At 41.9% G+C, this 24,267-nt stretch overlaps 3 protein-coding genes across 3 annotated transcripts; 2 read left to right on the top strand and 1 right to left on the bottom strand.

Annotated features, from left to right (window-relative positions):
• Positions 1 to 905: 905 nt before the first annotated feature.
• On the top strand, positions 906 to 4,240 carry LOC134193955 (TNF receptor-associated factor 4-like). Its single transcript, XM_062662827.1, has 2 exons — positions 906 to 2,172; positions 2,496 to 4,240. Exon 1 carries the CDS (start codon positions 1,007 to 1,009, stop codon positions 2,165 to 2,167), a length of 1,161 nt encoding a protein of 386 aa, XP_062518811.1. The 5' UTR covers positions 906 to 1,006; the 3' UTR covers positions 2,168 to 2,172; positions 2,496 to 4,240.
• Positions 4,241 to 19,881: 15,641 nt separating this feature from the next.
• On the top strand, positions 19,882 to 21,615 carry LOC134194021 (TNF receptor-associated factor 5-like). Its single transcript, XM_062662915.1, has one exon. It carries the CDS (start codon positions 19,884 to 19,886, stop codon positions 21,486 to 21,488), a length of 1,605 nt encoding a protein of 534 aa, XP_062518899.1. The 5' UTR covers positions 19,882 to 19,883; the 3' UTR covers positions 21,489 to 21,615.
• Positions 21,616 to 22,574: 959 nt separating this feature from the next.
• Positions 22,575 to 23,486, bottom strand: LOC134193649 (trypsin-like). The gene has a single exon (XM_062662489.1). The coding sequence runs from the start codon at positions 23,484 to 23,486 to the stop codon at positions 22,575 to 22,577; it is 912 nt and encodes a 303-aa protein (XP_062518473.1).
• Between the last annotated feature and the right edge of the window lie 781 nt (positions 23,487 to 24,267).

Here is a 24,267-nt window from a genome sequence, read left to right as displayed (position 1 = left end):
TACATCCCAATCTCTTTACCTAAATTAATTAAAACGCAGCAGTCGTGTGTGACACTCACAGTACTGGATTGTGATGTAGGATATGAGCATGATTAAGTACATACCCATCCCTACATACCCATCATTTTCTCAAACTGTTTTTTTTTATTTTTTTATGGAAATATTTTTAGTGGTAGGATGGGTGTGGACTAGAGATCAGAGCAAGAAAATCCTCATCGACAGGATCCAATTAGCGCTTCCACTGCAGTCTGATTAGCTATTCCTGATTAGCTATTCCACTGCAGTCTGATTAGCGCTTACTCAAATTCTCACAGGCAATCCGACAACAGCTTACATCGTGACACAATCCATTTGCAGATCATCGAACGCTCCCAAGTGCTGTCAGCGCTCCTTCAAGCAAAATGGACGGGGTGGTTCAATGTGGTTTGGAGTTTCAAGCCTTGTGGTTTGCAGTAGCCACTCCCTAAAACCCACACGAAAGATCGGACGGGATTTTGTCGGATTGCTTGTGTCCATGATGCAATACTCCATTGATCGAAACCTAGCGATTTCACTGGAGACATGAAAAGTTGTTCAAATGGGCGACGACGATAGACAATGAGGGTGTGTTTGCAATGGGATATAAGTCTTGCAAATGAAGTGACGTTGACGGATGTGGGCTAGCGCTTATCCAATGATCTCATTTCCATGCACTGCAACTTAGTAAACTCAATTAGCTAACTCAACAAGCGAACTCTATCAAACTGGAAGTTGCTAGGCGTCAGCTGTGCATAGTGGAAGTTACGTACGTTAGTCACTTTGGAGATGACGTAACTGGAACATACTTTTATTTGGCACATAGAGAGACTAGTGAAGAGAAGACACTACCTTTCAGTAACGGAGATCTAGTCAGCTAAACAGCCGTAGGGTCTTCGGCTGCCTTCTATTTCTAGAGCTTCCGTGTCATTTTGAAGCAGCTGCTTGTGTTTGCAACGGACTACTTTTTGTCTTGTGTATAGTATATAGGATGGAATTGGAAGGATCAGATACTTTCCACGACCACGCACTGATTCAGAAGAGAGAAATTCTGGGCTTGAATATAAAGTATTGTTTACACAAGAAAGGATGTGGATGGACTAGCGAAGTGAGACATGACAAAATCCATGACAAAGGATGTCAGTATGCAGTTGATGTTCGTGTGAATGGATGTGATCAATTATCTATGAGAAATGACATGGATGAACAGGTCACCAATCAACGAGTGATTTCATGTGCCTATTGTAATCTAAAACTAGAACGAGTAGTACAGGATCATTACAAAGAGTGTGACAAGTATCCTCTAGACTGCATATACAAGTGTGGCATGATGGTTCAGAGATGTCAAATGGAATATCATATTGGCATGCAGGGAACATGTCCAAAGAGTCTTCTTGATTGTGAATTCAAAGATAGTGGTTGTCCGTTCAGAGGAAGACGTGGTGACTTACACAAACACATCGCAGACAACGTTGTCTTGCATCTCAGTTTGATTGCAAATACTCTTAGAGAAACAAGAGAGAAATCAGCTGATACTATATTTCAATTAAATCGTGAATTGAAGATTGCAAAAGACGAACTAAAAGTTACCAGAGATGAACTGGAAAAGACTACAAGTAAACTGACAGAAACAACAGTTCAACTCTCTGAAGAGATACATAGAAGCCTCTATTTCTCACTAGAGATACCAAAGACGTTTTTGTTCACTTGGACAATAGCCAATTGGCATGAGAAAATGAAACCTTCAAAAGGGAAGGATGGTCTAGAAAAGATCAACAGCAGTCGATTCTATGTTTATCCGGGCTATCACTTGTACATGGTTGCTTACCCAAATGGTAACCATCCTGAGTACAGAGAATGTCTGAGTATATTTTTATATGCAGGTAAAGGGGATTTTGACAAGACGGTGAGATGGCCATTTCCCTTTTCCTTTGATATTGATCTTGTAGACCAACAAGTTGGAGGGATGAATATTTGTCGCAAACTATCACCACCATGTCGAGATGCACTGATGTCGTCCACGTGTTCTAAGGGATGTGGTTATCGAAACTTTGCTAGTCACCAGCAATTGAAGTCACGCTGCTACATCAGAGATGATACCATTTGTATAAGTCTGTCTGTACACGTCAAGAACGAGGAGGCTCAAGACTAACTAATGTAAATGCTCTAAAAATTTTAATTGCTCTTGATTAACAGAATGGTATCTTGTATCTGTTTGCATACTTTGTGACCATGTTGTTCAACAAATGATACGTTTTCGTGCTCAATTTAGTTGTGCAAATACTTTATAATTTCAAATTACGTGAACTTACAACTTACAAAATTTTTAAATTTTGAATTTATAAAATTCAATTTTTCAATTTTTTTGTCTTGAAATTTCAAAATTTCTAATTTAACGTTACCAATTTTTAAAAATTTTTATTAAATTTTTGGAAAATTGAAATTTAAAATTTTATTATTTCAAATTTGTAAATTTTTAGGTGCAGTATATTAGAAATTGCTTTGCCTACGAGAAAGCGGAAGTAGGTGTATATATGAACTGATGCTCGGATTTGAACTAACAGAAACTGAACGCTCATCCGTTCTCTCAAATAATTTGAGTACATCAGAAAAAGAAAATTGAAAGAACGAGTAGCAGTGTATGCGGTAGGGAGTCCATTGGACGGCGTAGGGGTGCATTCCAACGCGTGCTGATACGCTGATTCAATTAAACTAGGTACGGTTTCTGCTAATCACATCAGCACATTCCTGCACCATGTTTCTGCACCTGTACGTACGCCGCTTCAGACAGTTACTAATGTTTAGTAATTCGAAGTGCATGGTCGCGTCGTTACTGTAGATGTAGGAGTACGATTGGCCCAACTGCAAGTTGCACTTCATGTCTAGATTTTGTTCATCACATACTAGAACACTACCCGATAGCGCAGATAGAACCTCTCCAACCTCATGCTGTGTCTCTCCTGTGCCGTGAGAACAGAACCCACACTGACTACAAGTGAATTATGAGACCAAATAGTACGGTAAAGGTGGACACGCTCACAGTGCTGATGGCAGGAGGGCCTAGGGTAGACTCGTACCCAGTCTTCTTCCTCGCGCGCTGCACGCGTTTTGGTACGTGCGTTTTGTGGCCGCTGCCACGCCCCTCCCTTCGACGGTACCGCGTCCAACTACTACAGTTACGTATGTCGTACTGTACCGGCAGACTAGTCGCCAATTCAATACCAACTAACTTTACACAAACAAAGTACTGCATGATCGCGTAGAGATTCTCTAGTATCAGTATCAACATTAACTAGGGGTTTCCTCCTGTATCGTTGAAGGACGCCCCCACACTACACATAGATCACACGCACACACAATAAAAAACCGATCGGAGTGAAAGACGTCGTTTAGCACTCTGTTGATCCTCAGAGCGTGCGTCGAAAGAATGCTGTCACATGTTTGGGAAGATCGCTATATTACGCGGTTGTGGAGGGCACAATCAGGTTGGTGGTTGATCGTGCTTTGGAAATTCTCCTGGATCGTGAGAGCTGACAGCGCCGACTAAATAAACTTTAGTAGCTACGTAGGCAGATACGCGAGTTTCCGGACAGCCATGCAGAAGCGACAAATTTGGGGATTTCCCAACCAATTAGCAGCACATACAGTATAGGGACATCGTATCAAATTGAGTCATGGATGGACGGGAGAGAAATTCAAGAATTGGTGAAGGCTGGGCTATCGCACTCGAACATAAGTTATATAAATACTTCGAAGAAGACATCCTGGAGTCAAAGGTTTTTCTGAACGATTCGTTAGACAATTTAGTCATGAGCAAAACATTCATTATCGTTCTGATTATCTGGCTTTGACATGAGGCTGGTAGTCCAGGCAGCTGATAGAGAAGTAATGTGTTCTCTTTTTGCTAAACCCGTATAAACAGATGGAGACTTTTGCCGTTAGTACACTTCTCTACGTAGGTTGGTCCAGCGTACGGAAGAAAGATGATGAAAGGGTACCTTCAAGTAGGAGGACCTAGAGTTAGTGACAAACGCATTGGACACATTCTAAGACAAGTTGCTCCTGGATAACATGGAAGGAGGCAGCAACTAGATCATCGGCAAATAAATCCTGTGCCTTACTACCCTCAATATCCAGGACACAACGAAACTCGGTTTATTGTGTGTGCGTATGTGCGTCTGTTCTATATATGTGTAGTGTGGGGGCGTCCTTTAACGATACAGGAGGAAACCCCTAATTGATGTTGATACTGATACTAGAGGATCTCTAGCTGCGTGTTGTTGCATTCTTAGCTAAGTAGAGACTCTGTAGAAAGGTTACGATACAGTACAAACGCAATTCACGCAATCATGCAGTACGTTGCTTGTGTAAAGTTAGTTGCTATTGAATTGGCGACTAGTCTGCCGTTACAGTACGACATACGTAAATGTAGCAGTTGGACGCGGTACCGTCGAGGAGAGGGGCGTGTCAGCAGTACGGTACACGTACGTTCCCTAGGCCCTCCTGCCATGAGCACTCTTTGCGTGTCCACCTTTACTATTTGGTCTCGTAATTCACTTGTAGTCGGTGTGGGTTCTGTTCTCACGGCACAGGAGAGACACAGCATGAGGTTGGAGAGGTTCTATCTGCGCTATCGGGTAGTGTTTTAGTATGTGATGTACAAAATCTAGACATGAAGTGCAACTTGCAGTTGGGCCAATCGTACTCCTACATCTACAGTAACGACGCGACCATGCACTTCGAGTTACTAAAAATTAGTAACTTTCTGAAGCGGCGTACGCACAGGTGCAGAAACACGGTACAGGAAACGTGCTGATGTGATTAGCAGAAATCGCGCCTAGTTTAACTGAATCAGCGTATCAGCACGCGTTGGAATGCACTCCTACGCCGTCCAATGGACTCCCTACCGCGTACACTGCTACTCGTCCTTTTAATTTTCTTTTTCTGATGTACTCAAATTATTTGAGAGAACGGATGAGCGTTCAATTTCTGTTAGTTCAAATCCGGCCATTAGTTTATATATACAACTACGTCCGCTTTCTCGTCGGCAAAGCAATTTCTAATACACTGCACTTAACAATTTACAAATTTGAAATAATAAAATTTTATACTTTGATTTTCCCAAAAATTGAAAGTTCAAAATTTGATACAAATTTTAAAAAAATGGTAACGTTAAATTAAAATTTAAAATTTGAATACCCAAAAATTGAGAAATTGAATTTCAAAAATTCAAAATTTAAAAATTAAAAATTTAATATTTGAAATGGCCGAAAGACCCTCTGACCCATACATACATTGGAAAAATTGAAAATTTTTAATCTGCTTGGATTGGAGTGGGTAAACAGTGGCATATTCAGAGTTGTATAGTGGGGGAGGGGGTTTCACGTATAATCTGCAGCTCTGTAACGTCGCTAAAGACGTCGCTACACACGATTTCAGAAATACGACATCTCAAGGTAGGTAGAGTCGTTTCAAACAAATTACATAACATTCTAACTTTACCAGACAAAAATCACTTCGAAAACTATTCTGGTGTCCCGGAGGTTTTAGTGTCCCGGATGTTTTAGTGAAATTTTACAATACTGAACCACCCTTGGCCGGGCCCTGGCTCAGTAATGATCCTCGCCTGTTGCGTAAGAACGTCTCAAAAGATACTCACAGAATACTTGAGCCATTATCTTATAACTGCTAAGTATTTTTAATTAAAGTATTATTAGTGAATTAATTAACTTAATACGGTATATGGTGTGATTACGTGACGACGTCATTTTTTACTCATGCCGGGAAGGGTTCACATGCGATCTGAGAACAACGTCGTGTACACTGTACGCGCCTGATTCACCTATTATGGAACGTCAACTATTTCTGTTTGCAATGAAAATTGCGCAATACCAAATGTAATAAATAAATAATTTATTACTAATAATTACTAATGTAACGCAACTGCCTTGTCAGGAGTAATCATTAAAAGTTAATTGACTTGATTCATACAAAAATCTTTTAAAGTCTATGATTAATAGACGTATGTTTTACAGTCTAAATCAACAGTAAAATATACTGGCTTGGTGAAGTCAAAGCCTTTTCTCACTCTCCTTCTTCTCTCGTTGAGTGTGTCGATAATATGATGCCTAATTGCATTTGGCCCAAAACCAGCTTGAGGATACGAATACATAGGCACCAACGTAGCTGTGAGCTTTTTCAGTTTTTGCAATGATTCAGGAGATTTTTTAACGTTGGGAGGAGTGTTTCCTGGCCAGGCTTCCAGGACTTCCTGAACTTCTTCTGAAAGTAAGAATTGCGTGTGCTTTACGATAAGAAGTTTCAGCTAATGTTGAAAATATATTATTACATAGCAGTATATGTTTTTCTGGCACTATGACTAAGAATGCCAAGTTCTTTCAGAGTCAGCTTTTCGTCAATACAGCCAGCACCGGCGTTAATTTGTATATCCGGTTGACTTTCTGTTCCGGCCGCGGATCCGGAAACAGACGTGCCTAGAGAAGTGTCCTGCGATGCAGCTGCAGGTAGAGCATCGAGCTGTGAGAGAAGCCTGCGTAACTTCAGTTGTTGACTAACAGTCTTCAACCCACATTCTCTCAATTGCTCTACTGTACAGGGCCGGATACAGGAATTTTTGAAAGAGGGGGTTCACCGTTAGCAGTTATTTATAGCATTACTAATTTTCTCTTTTCTAATAAAATTGTATGAAATTATTTAACCACGCCTATTGGAGAAGAGGGGGTTGAAACCCCTGACCCCATCTGGACCCGGCCCTGATTGTAGTCTAGGGAGAGCGCGCCAGTTCCACCAGATTCTCACCTGCTATCGCTTGTTCTAAACAAGTATTAGATAGCATTGAGTTAATATGCATCAAATATCATTTGCCCTGGCTACAAGCGTATAGGGTTTCGTAAATTTACATGCACGCACCGCGACGCGCTATTCACGCGAGTTCGTGCTTCTCATATTACCTGTAAAAGCATCTGAAACGTCCAAAGAAATATTTTGTTTAGCCCATGCCGCTGTCTGCGTCTGACTCCATTCAAGAACGGGAAGATCACAATCAAAACGTAGTGGACTCGCCATAATCTCCCGCGCAAACAAGCAATTAGATTTCCCGTACATAGACAATGCGCATGCGCATGTGATGTTTGACAGCAGTTGCAAGTGCATAGTTATTCTGGCATCAGTCAGTACACAGTGTGCTCAGATTAATCGAATCTTCTACAATTTCTTACTGATGTCATCATCGGAACACGAGCTAGAAACTACTACTAGTAGTAGTCATCCCAAGCGGAAGCGTGAAATTGTAAGACGAAACCGTAGGCGAGAAGATGTTGTACGCTGTTTTTTGCCCAGACAAAAAGTATGGTCACGTGCATTGCCCATGTGATACATGCAACTATGAGGCACTTTAATGTGCTAATTTGCTATTCTTATCTACGATTCGGTTTTAATGTATAGGTATTCTTGATGATGGTCGTTACTATTATGGTGACAATAGGAAGAGAGGAAGACATCCTTTTGAGAAAAGGCAGCTGCAGGAAGAGCTACCTACTAGGCAAACTGTTGAGGATGAAGATCGTGTAGGCTACAGAGCTAACTTAGCAAAAGCTGCTGGTTTCACTGGGATTTCAGCTCTATACAGACTCCATTGTCTCTATGGATTTGATTTTTTGCATCACACTGTCTTTGATGCCATGCACAACCTTCCTTTTAACGTTGTGTTACGGCATTTACGTCGGCTTTGTGATACCCCAAAAAAATATTTGACATAAAGGAAGTTGATGCCACGCTTCAATTAATTTCGTGGCCTTCCGGTAAAATTTGCATCTTTGCATGGTGTACATGCATTTGATTTAGGCAAATATGCTCAGATTTGCACAAGCATAGCTGTGGCAGATAAGATGGGCTTTGTAGACATTCTATCTTTTACTTTGAATGGTTGTAATTAATTAGTGATTACACCATAGTAAATTTGTATACTATAGATTAGTACTTAGTGGTTTTTGTAACAACATCTTTCAAATACAAAAGAAATATGTATGTATGATGTATCTTGCCTTTGCATTATAGAATTAAGGGATGGTCATTACAGGGGTGTAGCCAGGCATGTTTCGACGTTGCCCGGAAACCCCCCAGAGGGTGGGTGTGTCTACTGCATAGCGTAAGACCCTTTCCAGATTCGTGAAACCGTAGGTCTTTAGAAAAATAAATTACGATGAAGAAGCGAGAACAGTCGTCGCTACTGTCACCGTCGTTTGGTTTCGTCAAGAGAACGGAAGATGAAGCTGAAACAACAGGTAACTCGTTTGTTGCCTGTATTTTGCGCTACTAGGGTATTTGTAGGTCAGTTGTGAAGCATGCATTATGGGCTAGCTGACCTGCACTTAATTCATCAAATAGAGCTCATATCAATCTTTGTCGCAACAGGCCTCGGCAGTCGTTTCCGTTTGTCTTCCGCGTCTTCTTCCGTACTTTCTTCACCGACTTGCAGTGAACAGTCAACCCCGGTTCATTCAGCAGCCTGCTGCTCCCAGTCTAACAATTGGCCTGTCCTAGGAAGATACAGTACGGATTATCTTTGCTCACTCACTGATGAAAGGAAGTACTGGCTTCTCACTAACGCTTTCGGCCAACTTCCGAATTCAAGTTTCCTAGCAAGAAAGAGTACGGTAAAACCAGGTCATTTCAGCATCCATGGTTAAGAGAGTACACCTGGTTGGCCTACTCTCGGATTTCGATGGGAGCTTCTGTGTGAACTGTGTTCTCTTTGCCAAAGGCCGCTTGTCCCTTGGACAGTTGGTAACAACTCCCACGAGATGTTTTACTCGTGCGAAACAAACACTTCAAGAACACAATGTGCAGGCGACTCACAGAGTAGCAATGGAGGATTCTGCAGCATACATAAGCCAAATGGAGGACGGACATTCGTCTGTTGAGCAGCAGTTGCAAACTCAAGCTTTCGATGTCATTCAGAGAAACAGGGCCATTTTGAGGAGCATTCTCAAAGCAGTTATATTCTGTGGTAGGCAGAACATTGCTCTAAGAGGTCATTGTGAGAGCAAGCTTGCAACAGACGAGGAGTCTAAGCACGTGTGCAATTCTGGGAATTTTCGAGCACTCCTTCGGTTTGGTATGGATGCTGGTGATCAAATTCTCACTGGAATCTGGAAAGGGGCTTACGCTATGCAGTAGACACACCCACCCTCTTGGGGGTTTCCGGGCAACGTCGAAACATGCCTGGCTACGCCCCTGAGTTAATGCGTACCCTCACTCGTGACCTAATGCTGACTAGTGACTGTTAAATATTTAAGTTAGACGTCAAATCATTAAGTAAAGCTAAATTTACCGGCGATCCACCCATTGCAGGCGTGGTTTTGGGGCGTGGCTATTGCTGTATCAAATCCGGAAACGCCCTTTCCATATTTTGGGGCATTAATGGCTACGCCCATGCATTGAGCCGTTGCTGTCACTTTCGTTGAGCCGTTGCTATCATCTTTCGTTTCGTTAGGATTAATTCGTCATAGCTAGAGATGAATGTACGTGCACGGGAAATACTGTGAAGCGACATGTATGTGTAGCGACCGGATCCAGAAGAAAGCATGCAGCGCAACGTTTCCTACGAATCTTACTTGCAAGACGACGCCGATCGTTCATCATCAGTCCTACTTACACCTCTTGTGGTGATGGCATGGTATCAATTTCAGACTCGTCCTCAGGTGCTCTGCTGCTTAGCTCATGGTCAATTGCCTTCCTAGGATGGCGATTGTAGAGGAGGAAGAATGGACTGTAGCCAGAGGAATCTTGCTAAGATATTCTGTAAGCATAAAGTGCCACCTCAATGTTGAGGTCCCAGTCTGTAGTGGAGGAGCTGAGTTTGATGAGGGACTTGACTAATGTCTGATTTGTTCGTTCATCTAGCCCATTTGTCTGAGAATGGTATGCACTACTGATTCGATGATCCACTCCTGTCTTTTCAAAAAGATTTCGAGAGACTGCATTCACAAACTCTCTACCCTGGTCAGATATGACAATCTTCGGCCAGCCGTGACGACAAAACAGGGAAAATATAAAGTTAGCCACTCCACCTGCACTTTTGTCTGGTATTGGACCAGCTTCTGGCCACTTAGAGAAATAGTCAGTGACTGTTATGATGTATTTGTTGCCACGGACAGTTTCTGGAAGTGGCCCAACAATGTCTATGCCAATCTGGTTCCAGACATCAGTAACTGGAATGGGGTGTAATTCTGGTCTTTGCATGGGCATTCTAGGATTCACACGCTGGCAAGTGTCACACGAGTTGCAGCAGAGTTGGACATCATTTGTCATGCCTTTCCAATAGTAATCCTGAGTTATCTACGTGAACAATGAACAAAAAGTTTAATTCATGTAACCTGTCCTAGTGGAGTGCTGTTTTACAAGTACAGTTACCGTGCATTGCATGGCATCCAGCCTTGTATGGAATAGAGCGATGTTATCATTTCAGTACATGAGACAGCGTAGTGATATTAATTCATTAAGGACGCCTGGTGATGTTCCTCTAAAATGGTTGTAGATGTGTAAGATTGCTTTGGTTGATCTCAGGCAATAATTATACAATTTTTGACACTACTCATTACTTTGGTTGATCTTCCAGGGTTGGATGAATTTCATAGTTTTGTTGACATCGAGCAGATAGCCTGTTTGAACTATGGTGGTTGAGACGTCTCAAGTTGTAATTGCTGAAATGGGCTAGGTATGGTATTGCTGTTTGCTCTATGTCTTGTTCATTTGATATAGCCGTCAGTATTCAGAGTAAAGTGTGTGGGCAACATATCTGGTGTACTATTGTTGACAGTTGTGCAAGAATAATTTTTTTCTGACGTAATCCACAGCTGAAAAGTTGCTTGTCGTTTGTCACATGTTGTAGTTCTATTCAAACGTACTGTTGTGTTCTCTACCTACCGTTTGAATATCTGTATTGTGTTGAAAATAGATAAATGTTTCTATTAAGATCAAGGTCGTGTGTATCTATGAGATGCCAAGGGAACAAAACACTCTCAGGTAGATGCAGCTGGTGCGAGCTACAACATAAAACTATAGTCAATAGGAGTGACTCGAATTCTAGTACAATGTTACTGTTCTAAAGAAAGTGTTGTAGGTCTTTCAGAGGAAATATGCATGAATGCTGGAGTCTGAGCTATATTTGTTTACTGACAACTTGTATACTACGGACTAGAGCTGTGTACCTGTTTTCATTTGTGAAGTTATAGTGTACTGCAACATACTTTTGCTATCAAAGTGCAGGATATGGCTGTGTCTCTACATGTACGTGTACTGTATATGCAATGGACAGACAGTAACCTAGATGTAAGTGTCAAAAAGTTAAGTATATCACCTTGCTGAATGTCTTGTCACGACCAAAGTGACATTCGTCCACACGATCATGACAGGCTCGCATAATTCTCACTTGCTCTTCTCTGGACACGACTACTCTCCGAAGGTTCAACACACCTGCCTTGACATCATCCTTCTTGTGGTAGAGTACACCGTCATCGTTGTGGAAAGACGTTGCCTGCTGACGAAGCCCTCTTCTGTCGTTAATGCTAAAGCCTTGTGGATATTTGGGTTGTCCGCGTTTACAACCTTGCAGGTAATTCAGCAAAGCCTGACAACGAGCATCTGAAAGGTCAGTAGCCTTGCTCATGATGATAGCTTGCTGTATCGAACACCCTTGAAACGGCGGAAAATTGAAAAAGCGCAACCACGATTCTGAACCCCGGATTTGTCACGGATAGTCTACATAGATATTCGAGCCGGATTTTTGGGACACTCGGGTAAGGGGTAGACAATTGGGGGATAGTCTAAACTATCTGGGATAGTATATACTATCCGGAGGATGCTCTGTTCAGGAGGATAATCTGCACTGTGACATGATTAGTACAAACTATCAAGGGGATTGTCTATACTATCCGGGGGATAGTCTATACTATCCGGGGGATAGTTTATCCTGTGACACCGGTACCATCTGCTCTCTAATGGAACCCCAAAATGGCGACAAACATCCCAGTAAATGATGGAGGCCACCTGATTGTGTCGATCAGTGTAGTCCGTCGGTGCCAAAGCACTACAGCCTGCCACAATGTGGTCGACTGTTTCCAGGCCTACCCTGCCCATGCGGCAAGTAGGACTGACATCACGATGTAGAATCTTGCGCTCATAGTACCGATTCCGAAGAGCTTGGTCTTGAGCAGCAACAACCAGTCCCTCAGTTGCAGCAGGAAGATTCGCTGCCTTTAGCCATTCGTAGGTCTCTTTCATGTCTACAGGCGGTTGCTCAGTGAGACGACGATACTGCCCGTGCATAGGCTTCCCGCTCCAGGACCGCACACGAAGAGAACTGCAACACGTACGGTAATGTCTTGCATCTGTTTCAGACGCTTGCTCGAAGCCACCTTCAACCGAGATGGATGCATTCCTGTGTAAGTTCTGCGAATTGTCGTCCGAAGCAAGACTCCTCCGCAGCTGTGCAGTAAACCGACAAGCCATTCGCTTGATCGAGTGTAAAGATTTTCCAGAGTCACACTCCCGTATCATCTGCATGAAAGGATCAGAACTGTCAGTAAGGTAACAGTTCAGCCTTACAATACAAGATTGATATGTCGACTCAATCTGTTGTAACCTCCTACCCCCATCACTGCAAGGAGCGCACAGTCGGTCAACGTCTGTAGCAGGATGGTGGACACCGTGCATAGAGAGGAGCTTTCTGGTCCGTCGATCAAGCTGCTGCAGGTCCGTGCACTCCCAGTGAATGACGCCAAAACCGTAAGAGAGAACCGGTAGTGCAAACCCATTGATGACTAGAATCTTGTTCCGACCATACAACTCAGTCCGGAGAACCACCTTCACTCTGCGCAAGTACTCGCGACGGAGTCTCTCCCGCATCATGATGCACTGAATACCGTTACTCTCATCTACACCCAAGTACTTGTAGACTTGACCCGGTTCCAGACAGTTGATGGTGTCCGTTTTTCCTACCGTCACTCCAGAGATGTGTCCAGATAGCCTGCCGTTGACAAAGTGTGCAGCAGCACATTTGTCCAGACCAAACTTCATCTGGATGTCATCAGAGAAGGTACGAACCGTGTGCAACAACCCGTCCAACTAATCAGAGTTTCTGCCATACAGCTTCAGATCATCCATGTAAAGTAGATGACTGATAAGCTGACGTTTGGCAGTCTCACCATGCCCAGTGGTCATCCGGTAGCCGTAACCGGTTCTGTTCAGCTCCTTGCTTAGACGATTGAGAGCCATACAGAAGAGAAGTGGAGAAAGTGAGTCACCTGGGAAAATACCCCTCCTGATTTGCATAAGCCTTGTCTTGATCGTACTATTCCCGCAAGAAAGCACCATGGATGTCCTCCAACTCTTTATCACACGTGACAAGAACCCGCACAAGACTGGACTGATCTTATGCAGCTGAAGGCATTGGAGCAACCAACTGTGTCGTAAATATCAATGTAAATATCAATGTATATTAAATTTTGTTAATTTATTATCATTATCATTAATTAATCATTAGCTTAATTGTTGCTAGAATGTAAACGGCAGTTCTTTGAAAACACATGGGTTTATCAATGTGATTAAAGATAATAAACTAATTATAAATACCATCAATGTCTCACACTACTTCGAATTCACACAGCTACGCAACTCTTGCACGGAGCGAGCTTGTTATGCACGTTATGTCTCAATTCTGCATTGATAGCGCTCTTGCATAACTGGAATTTAATAAATTAATTAACTATTGTGATGGACCATCAGATCATTAGCATACTTTTATTGAACCGTCGCCATCTTTCGTTCCGCTAATTCTTTGTAGCTAGATATCGGTGTACGTCTCCTAGATGCAGAGAAAATACTGTGGAGCGACATCATGTACATCTATAGCGACCGGATCCAGAAGAAAGCAGCGTCAACGTTTCCTATGAATCTTTCTTGCAAAACGACGTCGTTCGTTCATCATCAGTCCTACTTAGAACATATTGCTCTCTTGAAGATCGCGGATGACAGGCTCGTGGTGCGCATGCGACGGTGCTTAGCTAATTGCATGGTGCCATCGCTTGGCTTCTTGAAGAACGATAAATTCTTTTGTTTTGCGATTGTTTTGTAAAAAGTAACAAATGCGTACGACTATTACCTGAACTTTACTCTGCGCTTCTCGGTTTGAGGACAGTTTGACCGTAAAATGGAGGTTTACGACATCTCGGCTTTTCTGTCATAATGCGCGGGATTGTTACGTCACCCATTGTTGGTCTCCAAGAAAAACTGCTGATTGGCTCAACAAATTCCCGAGAGTGATTCACGCCGACAAGCTAGTATTACGTCACCTACGCTCCGCGTCCCAAAACGATTGCTGATTGGCTCGACAAACTCCCCGAGCGTGACACACGCTTACAAACAAACATAGGTAGGTACAAACAAACATAGCGACATACCGACAGACAGACCGGAAGTCAATTCAGTCCGTTTAGAGTGAGCTTCTCGCGAAGCAGTCCACCACTTATTGTGGTGTCCTTCTTCTACGCTCGTAGCTAATTATGACAATAGGCAACCACTTTATCAAATATTGAATTAGTTGAAAATTTTAAATTTGCAATTTATTAACGTTCTGAAGGTTTTGTGTTTATTTTACTAGGAGACAGGTCTTACATCATCACTAAGCCATCTGTGTTCTTCTAGACATTGAAGGTCTTCAGGTAGGCGCACAACACAAAGATTAGACTCCTCTTCCATTCAAATTGTAAACACGGAAGTGACTAGGATACTTCAGCGGATTCACTGTACTGACGTGCAGGGAGCTAATTAATTCAGAGCGGAAAGTAAATCGCGCGCGAACTGACACGTGATCGCAGCGCTTCATGAACAGCCTCGGAATCCGTTCTGATCATGTACAGTACATTTCGTTTTCACCTTTTCATTTATTACACTAACTGAGCGAAAATCAACTTGTATGAAATCCTTATGCTATGCAGTAATTAGAAATGGTCTGCTTTATATAAAATATAACCAACTGCAGTTTAGCACCAGTACAGAACAAGAACAATATACGATTTGACTATCGTTTGTAATTATTTCTGATTATAGATATATACTACTTACTGCAACATGCATGCATCCATCTTTGTTCTTGTCAAATACAACAGTCTTGTTGTCTTTGTTCATATCTGTGGTTTTTGCATGGCCACACACAAAAGTAAAGTACGAGTTGTGATGCAGCCACTTCCTAAAACATACAACAAGCTGTAGTCAACAAACCAATACATTACAAAGATAAATATAGGCAGATAGGCAGGACAACTATTACCTATGTCAGCTACCATGCACATATCCACATACATGATATCTGTAGCCTCATCCAACTGAGACCTAGCTTTTATTAGCTGTATATTCCCTTATTTACCCTCAAACCATCAGCACACTTTAAAGAAAAAATTGTACTAGACTATTTGTAGCATAAATATTTATATGCATACAAGTACACTGTACCGACTGTACCAACTGTAGCAACACACACACACACACACACACACACACACACACACACACACACACACACACACACACACACACACACACACACACACAATACACAATACACAAAATCGAAAAATGGATGTGCCCTTCCATTAAAGATAGCAGCCATTCCTATTTCTAGGTGGGCCTCCTTCCCTAATCGAAGTTTCAGGCCGTGCTGATGAACCCCATGATGCTTGGCCAGAGCATCCAAGTGCACTAACTTTGGCACAGCCTTGGGACTGGACCTCAAGCCCACACGTACCCGTGCTGCATGATGTTACAGCCAAGCCAGCGGTCTTGTCCATCCCCTGTCAAAGACCAGGTACTCATTTATACTCCTGAGTCGAGAGAAGCAATTGTGTGTTAGTTTCTTGCTTAAAGAAATCATGCCATAGCTGGCCATTACTGTAACTGTACCAATTCATTTGCTTGTATGTATGTATATATGCATGTATCTATGTATGTGGCTAAATTGGTTAGAGTATACAGTTGGAGATTGGCAACACCCGGGACTTTTGGGCCAGAGTTCAAGGGCGGGAGGGCCACATACATAAGTTCCCTTGGGCAAGAAACTAACATACAATTGCCTCCTCTCTCTCTCTACCTCTCTCCCTCCCTCCCTCTCTCCCTCCCTCCCTCCCTCCTCCCTCCCTCCCTCCCTCCCTCCCTCCCTCTCTCTCTCTCTCTCTCTCTCTCTCTCTCTCTCTCTCCGAAGTGTCAAGTTCTGTCCAAGCAGCAAAGATGAAGAACAACATGATGACATATAGTAACTGCTGGAGTTTAGATTGTACAGTAGCAAGTATTTAGTGTCTGTAACCTGGGCCCTAAGGGTCCTTGTAACAAAAAATGTATATATGTATGTATGTATGTATCTATGTATGTGGCTCAATTGGTTAGAGTGTGCAGTTAGAGATTGGCAACATCCGGGACCTTCGAGTCAGAGTTCGAGTGCGGGAGGACCACATACATAAATTCCCTTGCGCAAGGAACTAACATACAATTGCCTCACTCTCCGGAGTGTCAGTTCTGTTAAAAGAAGCAAAGAAGAAGTGACATATAGATAGTAACTATTGAAAGAGTTTCAATCGTTTCGATTGTATACGAGTGACATGATGGAGTGACTGCTGAGCAGCAGCAGCGGCGGCAGCAGCAGCAGCAGCAGCAGCAGCAGCAGTAGCGGCAGAAGCAATGGCAGCAGCGGCAGCTGTAGTGGGTGGCGGCAGCGGCAGCAACGGCGGCAGTAGCAGCAGCAGCAGCAGCAGCACTCCCAGGCAGCAAAGATAAAGAAGAACATGATGACATATAGTAACTGCGTTTAGATTGTACTTGCAGTATCAAACCTGGGCCTTAAGCGCTCTTGTATGAAAAAATGTATGTATGTATGTATGTGGCTCAATTGGTTAGTGGGCAGTTGGAGATTGGCCACATCCGGGACCTTCGGGTCAGAGTTTGAGTCCGGGAGAGCCACATAAATAAATTCCCTCGGGCAAGGAACTAACATACAATTGCCTCTCTCTCCGGGGTGTCAGTTCTGTCCAACAAGTATGAAGTATGAAGTACAGCAAGTATGACGTACCTAGTGACATGATAGAGTGACTGTTGAAAGTTTAGAGTATCGCAAGTTTAGTCATTGCAGTATCAAACCTGGGCCTTAGGGGTCTTGTATGTACGTATGCACAAAAAATGTATGTATGTATGTGGCTCAATTGGTTAGAGTGTGCAGCTGGAGATTGTAAACATCCGGGACCTTTGGGTCAAAAGTTCAAGTGCAGGAGAGCCACATACATAAGTTCCCTTGGGCAAGGAACTAACGTAAAATTGCTTCTCTCCGGAGTAGTTCTGTCAAAGCAGTATCTAACCTGGGCCCTAAGGGCTCTTGTAACAAAACAAAAAAATGTATGTATGTATGTATGAACATATTAATACCTAATAACTAATACGTTTGCAATTTATTATACTGTCAAATTATTAAAAAGAAGCATCAACAATAAACACCTTCATGAATACATTATCTTGAAACATGAGTACTATAATTGGTAAGTTGTACAGATCCCATGTCATAAGTTAAATTAAAAAGACTGCAAAAAATTGTCATATGCATTTAATTAATAAATATCATCTTCATGTTCATCTTATTACCAAAAATTGAGTTGTAAGTAGACTGTACTTCAAGTAGATATGTGCGAGCAACACAGATTATTGCTAATTGAAATTATTTAACTTAATGATCATCTGTCGAGGACACTAATTAGAACTGACTAAATTACACCCTACCTAAACCACTGTTTGTGTTAGCAATTCTAAATCATTACTTAATTAATCATGCCATATTACATGGAAGAAATATATTGCGTTTATAAATTATAAATTAATTATTAAGATTAGTATAGAAAAAAACGTAACTACATCACGTACCATAATAGATTTAGCTCTCAAGCAATCGTCAAATCAGATGATTGTGCCTTGTGTTGTTATTCCATTGCTTTCTTAAACGTCGATTTGTGCAGGGAACATGACTTCGAGTTCAACACTGGGGCCCCATTTGATAGAAGCGTTGTAGTTACTACTCAAAGAATGCGCAATAGATCGACATGTCGTTTCCGTAGAAACTAAAACTGCAACATGTCTAACGGCTACCAAACATGCTCTATGGGAGGAGCCGCGCCGCTAGCCTCGTACTACCAGCGCACTGTTTGCTCCAGAGGCCAAGTCCAAACCGCGGCCCCCAAAAAATTTGCCCGGCTGGCTCGGGTCAAGTACATCGTGTAAACGCATAGTCTGCCGGAAAACGAGCCGCGCATGCTCAACTTGTAGTCTTGCGTAGCCAGACCCCTTTCCGCCGCGTCATACTTCCACGCAAAAATGACACAAATAGCGTAGAGTGAGACGGAGACTTTGTATCTTATCCAATTATGGAGGGGTCAAGATGACCAAAACGTTTAGCTTTTGAACTCCGTTGCTGCATGGGCACAACAGTCACCTGTCGATTGACCTACGACGTCTCGTGTAGGTCCTACTGTAGGACCTACATATTCTGGATATGACTGTTGTAAAGCAATAAAGAAAAAACGCGAGCAGCTTGGCTTCTGTCTGTTGCAGAATTGAGCTAACGCGAGCTATGTCAAGCTCAAGTAACTAAAGCACGTTGCTGACACGCATTGGCTTCCTTCTACAGAATGTGTCGTGCAAATGCAGGCTGGAATCCTGAGCTGGCACGAGCTGGCTCGGCTCGCCTCGCCTCGGCTCGCTATGCGTGCTCCAGGGTCTAGGAATTGCAGTAGCAGCGCGATCGATCAACCTCAATTGCATTGTTGCTGTTTTGGGTAATGGAGTTACAATTTCCGAGGAATATTATATATATACAAAATAACATGTACCAGTACATAATTCGAATATAGACAATATCAAGGTTTCCTTGCATTAAACGTTATTAGGATCGTCTACCAGCTAGAGTTCTGGTACGGTTCGTGCGATAAACATTGGAGATTATCATGATGTCATGCATTGTAATTACGAAACACGCGAGAAAGATCTACTGTGAGTAGATGTTGCTCACCACCTTTTTCAATAGCTACTGTGACAAATAGGCCAATGGCACGTCTATAGTTTACGCAATCGCTGCACCGTAAGCTATTAGCTAACACTAGGAAACTGCATCTGTATATAGGAATAGCATTGCAGCGGCGTAGCCAGAACAAAATTTGGGGTTCAATATTAATATTTATTTGTTTAAAATTAATATATAATTTTTTAAAATTAACGTTAATTTGTTTAAAATTAACATTAATTTGTTCAAAATTTATATCTATTTTTATCAACTTGCAAGCTACTGTCTGTATTAGACATATAGTATTACTCAATTTTGCCAATTCATTATTGCAACTTTGATTACGACATTAGATACTTAGGACTTAGTCTTCGGCCTTGGTCTACTGCCGCAAACCCGTCAATGACTTCCTCTTTGTCAATTGGCGACAACTGTCTTTTCTCAGTTGACAGCAATGCCAAGTTCGTCAACCTCTCCTCTGTTATTGTTGATCGAAATCTCGTTTTCATTCGTGCCAAAGATGAAATAATATTTCACACCCGGCGGTACCAAGTTACCGTTTTGCTCCCCAGAAAGATAGCAAAGTCAAAGGACGCATAAGGGACACAATTCATATCAGCTAGTAGAAATCCTTTAATTGATATTTCCATTGTAACCCAAAGAACTGTCTAGGTCTATACGTATAAATTAAGTGACTCAATTTCCTAATACGGGTTCTGATTGAGCAGGCCACGTGCTCAAATAGCCCTGCTGAAAGGTTATGGCTACTCAGGCAACACGTGGCTTTGATGAGGTGTTTGTAGAACCGCTCAGTGAGAGGTTGACGTGCCCTATCTGTCATGTAGCGTTTAGAGAACCAGTGCTAACTCGATGTGGCCACCATTTTTGCAACAGCTGCTTGACGCCATGTCTACAGCAGTCTGCTTCTTGTCCCGTGTGTAGGATGGAATTGAAAGCATCAAATATTTTCCCTAACAATGCAATGAAGAGAGAAATACTGGACTTGACTATCAAATGTTGTTTACATGAGAAAGGCTGTGCGTGGACTGGTGAACTAAGAAATGGTGAGACGCATGACAGAGAATGTCAGTTTGTAGATGTTGTGTGTGAGAATGAATGTGAGCAATTGATAATGAGAAAAGACGAGGAGGATCATGTGGCAAATCATTGTCTGTACCGAATGGTCTCTTGTCAGCATTGTGACCTCAAGATGAAGCAACTAGTAATAGATGATCATTACAAAGAATGTGACCAGTATCCCATAGACTGTACATACAAGTGCGGCATGATGGTTCAGAGATGTAAAATGGAAGATCATATTGGCAGGCAGGGAACATGTCCAAACAGTCTTCTTGATTGTGATTTCGAGGACAATGGCTGTCAGTTTAGAGGAAATCGTCATGATTTATGCAAACATATTGAAAACAACATTGGTTTGCATTTTAGTTTGATTGCAAGTGCACTGAAAGAAACAAACAAGAAATCAGCTGCTAGTGAACATCAATTGAAACTGGAAATGAATAACACAAAGGAAGAACTAAGAGCTACTAGAGATGAACTGGCAGAAACTAGAGATGAATTGGCAGAAACTAGAGATGAATTGGCAGAAACTAGAGATGAATTGGCAGAAACTAGAGATGAATTGGCAGAAACCAGAAACAAATTGGCAGAAACTAGAGATGAATTGGCTGAAACCAGAAATGAATTGGCAGATCTTGGTCCGATTGCAAGTGAATTAAAAGAAACAAAGCAGAAACTATCTGCCACCGAGCATGAACTGGCAGTTACTAGAGATGAATTGAAAAACAATAGAGGTAACCTGATGGACACAACTATGAAACTGTCTCTTGTACATATCCCACAAACACAAAACCAGTTTCTGTTCACTTGGAGAATCGATCATTGGCACTATCAGGTGAAATTGCCAAAAGTATCAAAGTATGTTATGCCCCACATTCGTAGCAGTCAGTTCTGTGTTTATCCTGGGTATCACATGTATATTAGTGCTTATCCAAATGGTTATGACGCCCTCAGCGAAAACTACCTTAGTGTATTTCTGTTTGCAGTTGAAGGTGAACTTGATAAGAAAATCAAGTGGCCATTTCCCTTTTCTTTTGATTTTGAACTTGTAGACCAACAATGTGGAGAAAACAATATTCGTCGACAACGATCACCACCCTATGGAGAAGCACTGGCATCTTCTTCATGTGGTAACGGATGCGGTTTTCCAATATTTGCTAGTCATGAACAATTGCAGTCACGTTTCTTCATCAAAGATGGTTCTATTTGTATAAAGCTGTGGGTTTATGTCAAAAATGAAGATAATCACTTGACAGAAACATTTCTAAACACTTTTAGATGTTAGCTAGAGCTGCTTTTCATATATTTTTATACCTCGCTCTGTGTGTTAGGTTGTAGATGCTTGTAACATTGCGTTTTGCTTATTTCAATTTAATTAGAAATTAGGACATGAACTGTAATCACAACTAGCTTTCCATACTTAAACCGTATTGCAGACAGTAGCTTTACCGTGTCTGGCTCGCATGCCTTTTGCCATCATCATCTCTGCAACCTACAAAGCAAGACATGACGTATATTGAAAGGTTTTGATCATATGTAATTATAGACAATCTAAAATGGGTTCACATTTAATACTGAAACACACCATTGAGTAACGACAAATGAGTTCTAGTTTATAATAACACAAAATCAACATTGTCTAAGAGACATATATGAGATCTGCGTCTAAGAGAGATATAGAAATCAGTTGAGACCACGTGTTGAGATTATGGATTATGTCCAGTGAGTTGGCGGTCTGATGAAAAAATATGGTATGTCTCGTTGTCAACGAGAATAGACGCGTTTACAAGATAAAACCAACATTATAATTGCATGGCGAAAGAAAGTCACAACGTGATCAGTGGCGTCACTGAACGGGGTCCTAGAATGTGAAAGGCCGTGGCCCCACTATCGGTCTAGAGCCTTACGTGTGGTCTTTTAGACAATACAGGTACAAGGTCTTACTGCTTGTAGACGTTAATCCTAGCATGCACGTGTGGTCTCTCCAATTTTGGAGGTCCAGCAACGACATTTACTAACAAGCCGGTTTAATTAATTGACAGCAAGGATCACAATGAAATAGAGATAACTACACGTGTACTGCCAATGTGACGTCATGAAACAAAAATAGAATAATCTATTAACTTAATTTAATTAAACTAAAAACAGAATAAACAAACTTTGAAACACGATTACATTCCCAATTAAGCACCGCTAGATGTACATCACTAGTTTTATACGATGTCCGCGTCTGCGCATGATCGAATATCTCGACTACAGTTCCCGTCTTATACTTAATTGGTATAGGCACAGAGTTATTTACAGATTTTATACAATCGATGTTACCAAATTGGATTCAATGCTTATAGGTAATTATATATTGGTTAAACTTCTACTTTTTATGGGCTAATTCTGGAACTTTGCGAATCAACCAAGGTCTGTGTTTCTGAACATTTGTGTAGACAGTGTAACTTTTACCACAAGCCAAAGACCAACTGATGAGCCCAATCACAGTGTTCTTTCCATCGGCACCACGATGAACCAGTCCTCCACCACTGTCACCATTGCATCCACCGATACCACCAGTCGCATATCCGGCACACACGTGACTATTTCGAATGTTCACTCCTTTCTCACTGTAAGCCATTGCACAAACTTCATTTGAGACTAGAGGAACTACAGCGCAGTGCAGCTCCTCTGGTTGAATTACACTATTTTGAGTAAAGCCCCACCCTGTAATGACCATTTCAGTATCGTTCGCCATGAGAGGAGTGTTGCGTCTAGGGATGCGCGCAGCCCTCACATCCAGCCCAAGTTCAACATCAGATTCTAATTCCGAAAGAGCGATGTCGTGTTCTGGTGGACCAGTATCACTTGCTTCATAGTCTTCGTGAACTGTCCACGTTTTCACCGTCATTAATTGACCCTTTCCGTTTAGAAATCCATCATAATAGTTTTTACATCCCACCATTGCTATTACAAGAGTTGTGTTGTCGAGGCAATGTGCTGCTGTCAGTACCCATCGTTTGTGGACCAGAACGCCACCGCATCGTCGAGTATCGTTATTTGTGGTAAGAAGCATCAGACCCACCTGCCACGGTGCATTCCAGTTTTCTTGACACTTTGGTGGTTCGTCATCAGTTGGCTGAAGAATAGGGTTACTGTCTCTCCCTCCAAATATTGCACGACTAACTACTGGTGGGAAAATTTTTGTCGAAGAAGGTAATCCACGAGTATTATTGTTCTTCATATCATTAGCTGATTTGCTTCGTCGGTTGTCAAAAATAATTGGCGATTGAGACATAATATTGTCAATATCTTTTTGCAGTTGAGATTTTATGTTGTTGGATACTGACTGTTGCAGATCCTGTGACCTCAGCGGTTCATTTGCTTGCCTCTCTACAATCAATAGTTGTAAATATTTATATTCATGTGCACCTGTAACAATAGAATATGGTCAATAAGAGTATCTATTTCTTGATGGCTGAACGATTAAACAGATCGAACTTTGCTTGTAAATGGGAGCAGCCGTAATCTTGGATGGAGCGATCAGAAGACAACTTAAGAGTACCTTCCATCCGGTTGTTCCCAGTGTCATCTTTCGTATTGTCAGTTGTTGTGTAGAGATAGACTGTCCAATAGCATGGTGGTCTTCTCTTTAAATAGATCAAGGCAGGAAGCATCAATCCGTACCAATGGCATGTTCTAGTTATTCACAGTGCACGAACTTGGCAAGAAACTAATAGGTGGTTTGCAGGAAACGTAGCAATTCCATGGATTTACGTAATCAATTATAGCCAAATTGGATGGTGTAACTGTTGAAAATATCTCATGCACTGTTACAGTAACGGAAATGACAAGTGTCAAACACTATCTGTAATATGCGTATAGATATGGAGAAAATGTGGGAATTTTTCCCGCTTGCTGATTTAGCCAGAGTTCAGCCACATGCACGTCACAGTACACTTCGACTCGATTAACACAATTGTCACTGAATCTAAAGATGGTAACATGCTCCCTATTATTAGTTTACAATTTCTTACCCATAGCGCAAAGGCCATGCATGACGTTCTACAGTTGGTGTT

Source organism: Corticium candelabrum, chromosome 18, assembly GCF_963422355.1.
Source record: "Corticium candelabrum chromosome 18, ooCorCand1.1, whole genome shotgun sequence".
NCBI lineage: Eukaryota > Metazoa > Porifera > Homoscleromorpha > Homosclerophorida > Plakinidae > Corticium > Corticium candelabrum.
This window is presented reverse-complemented; position numbering and strand designations above follow the sequence as displayed.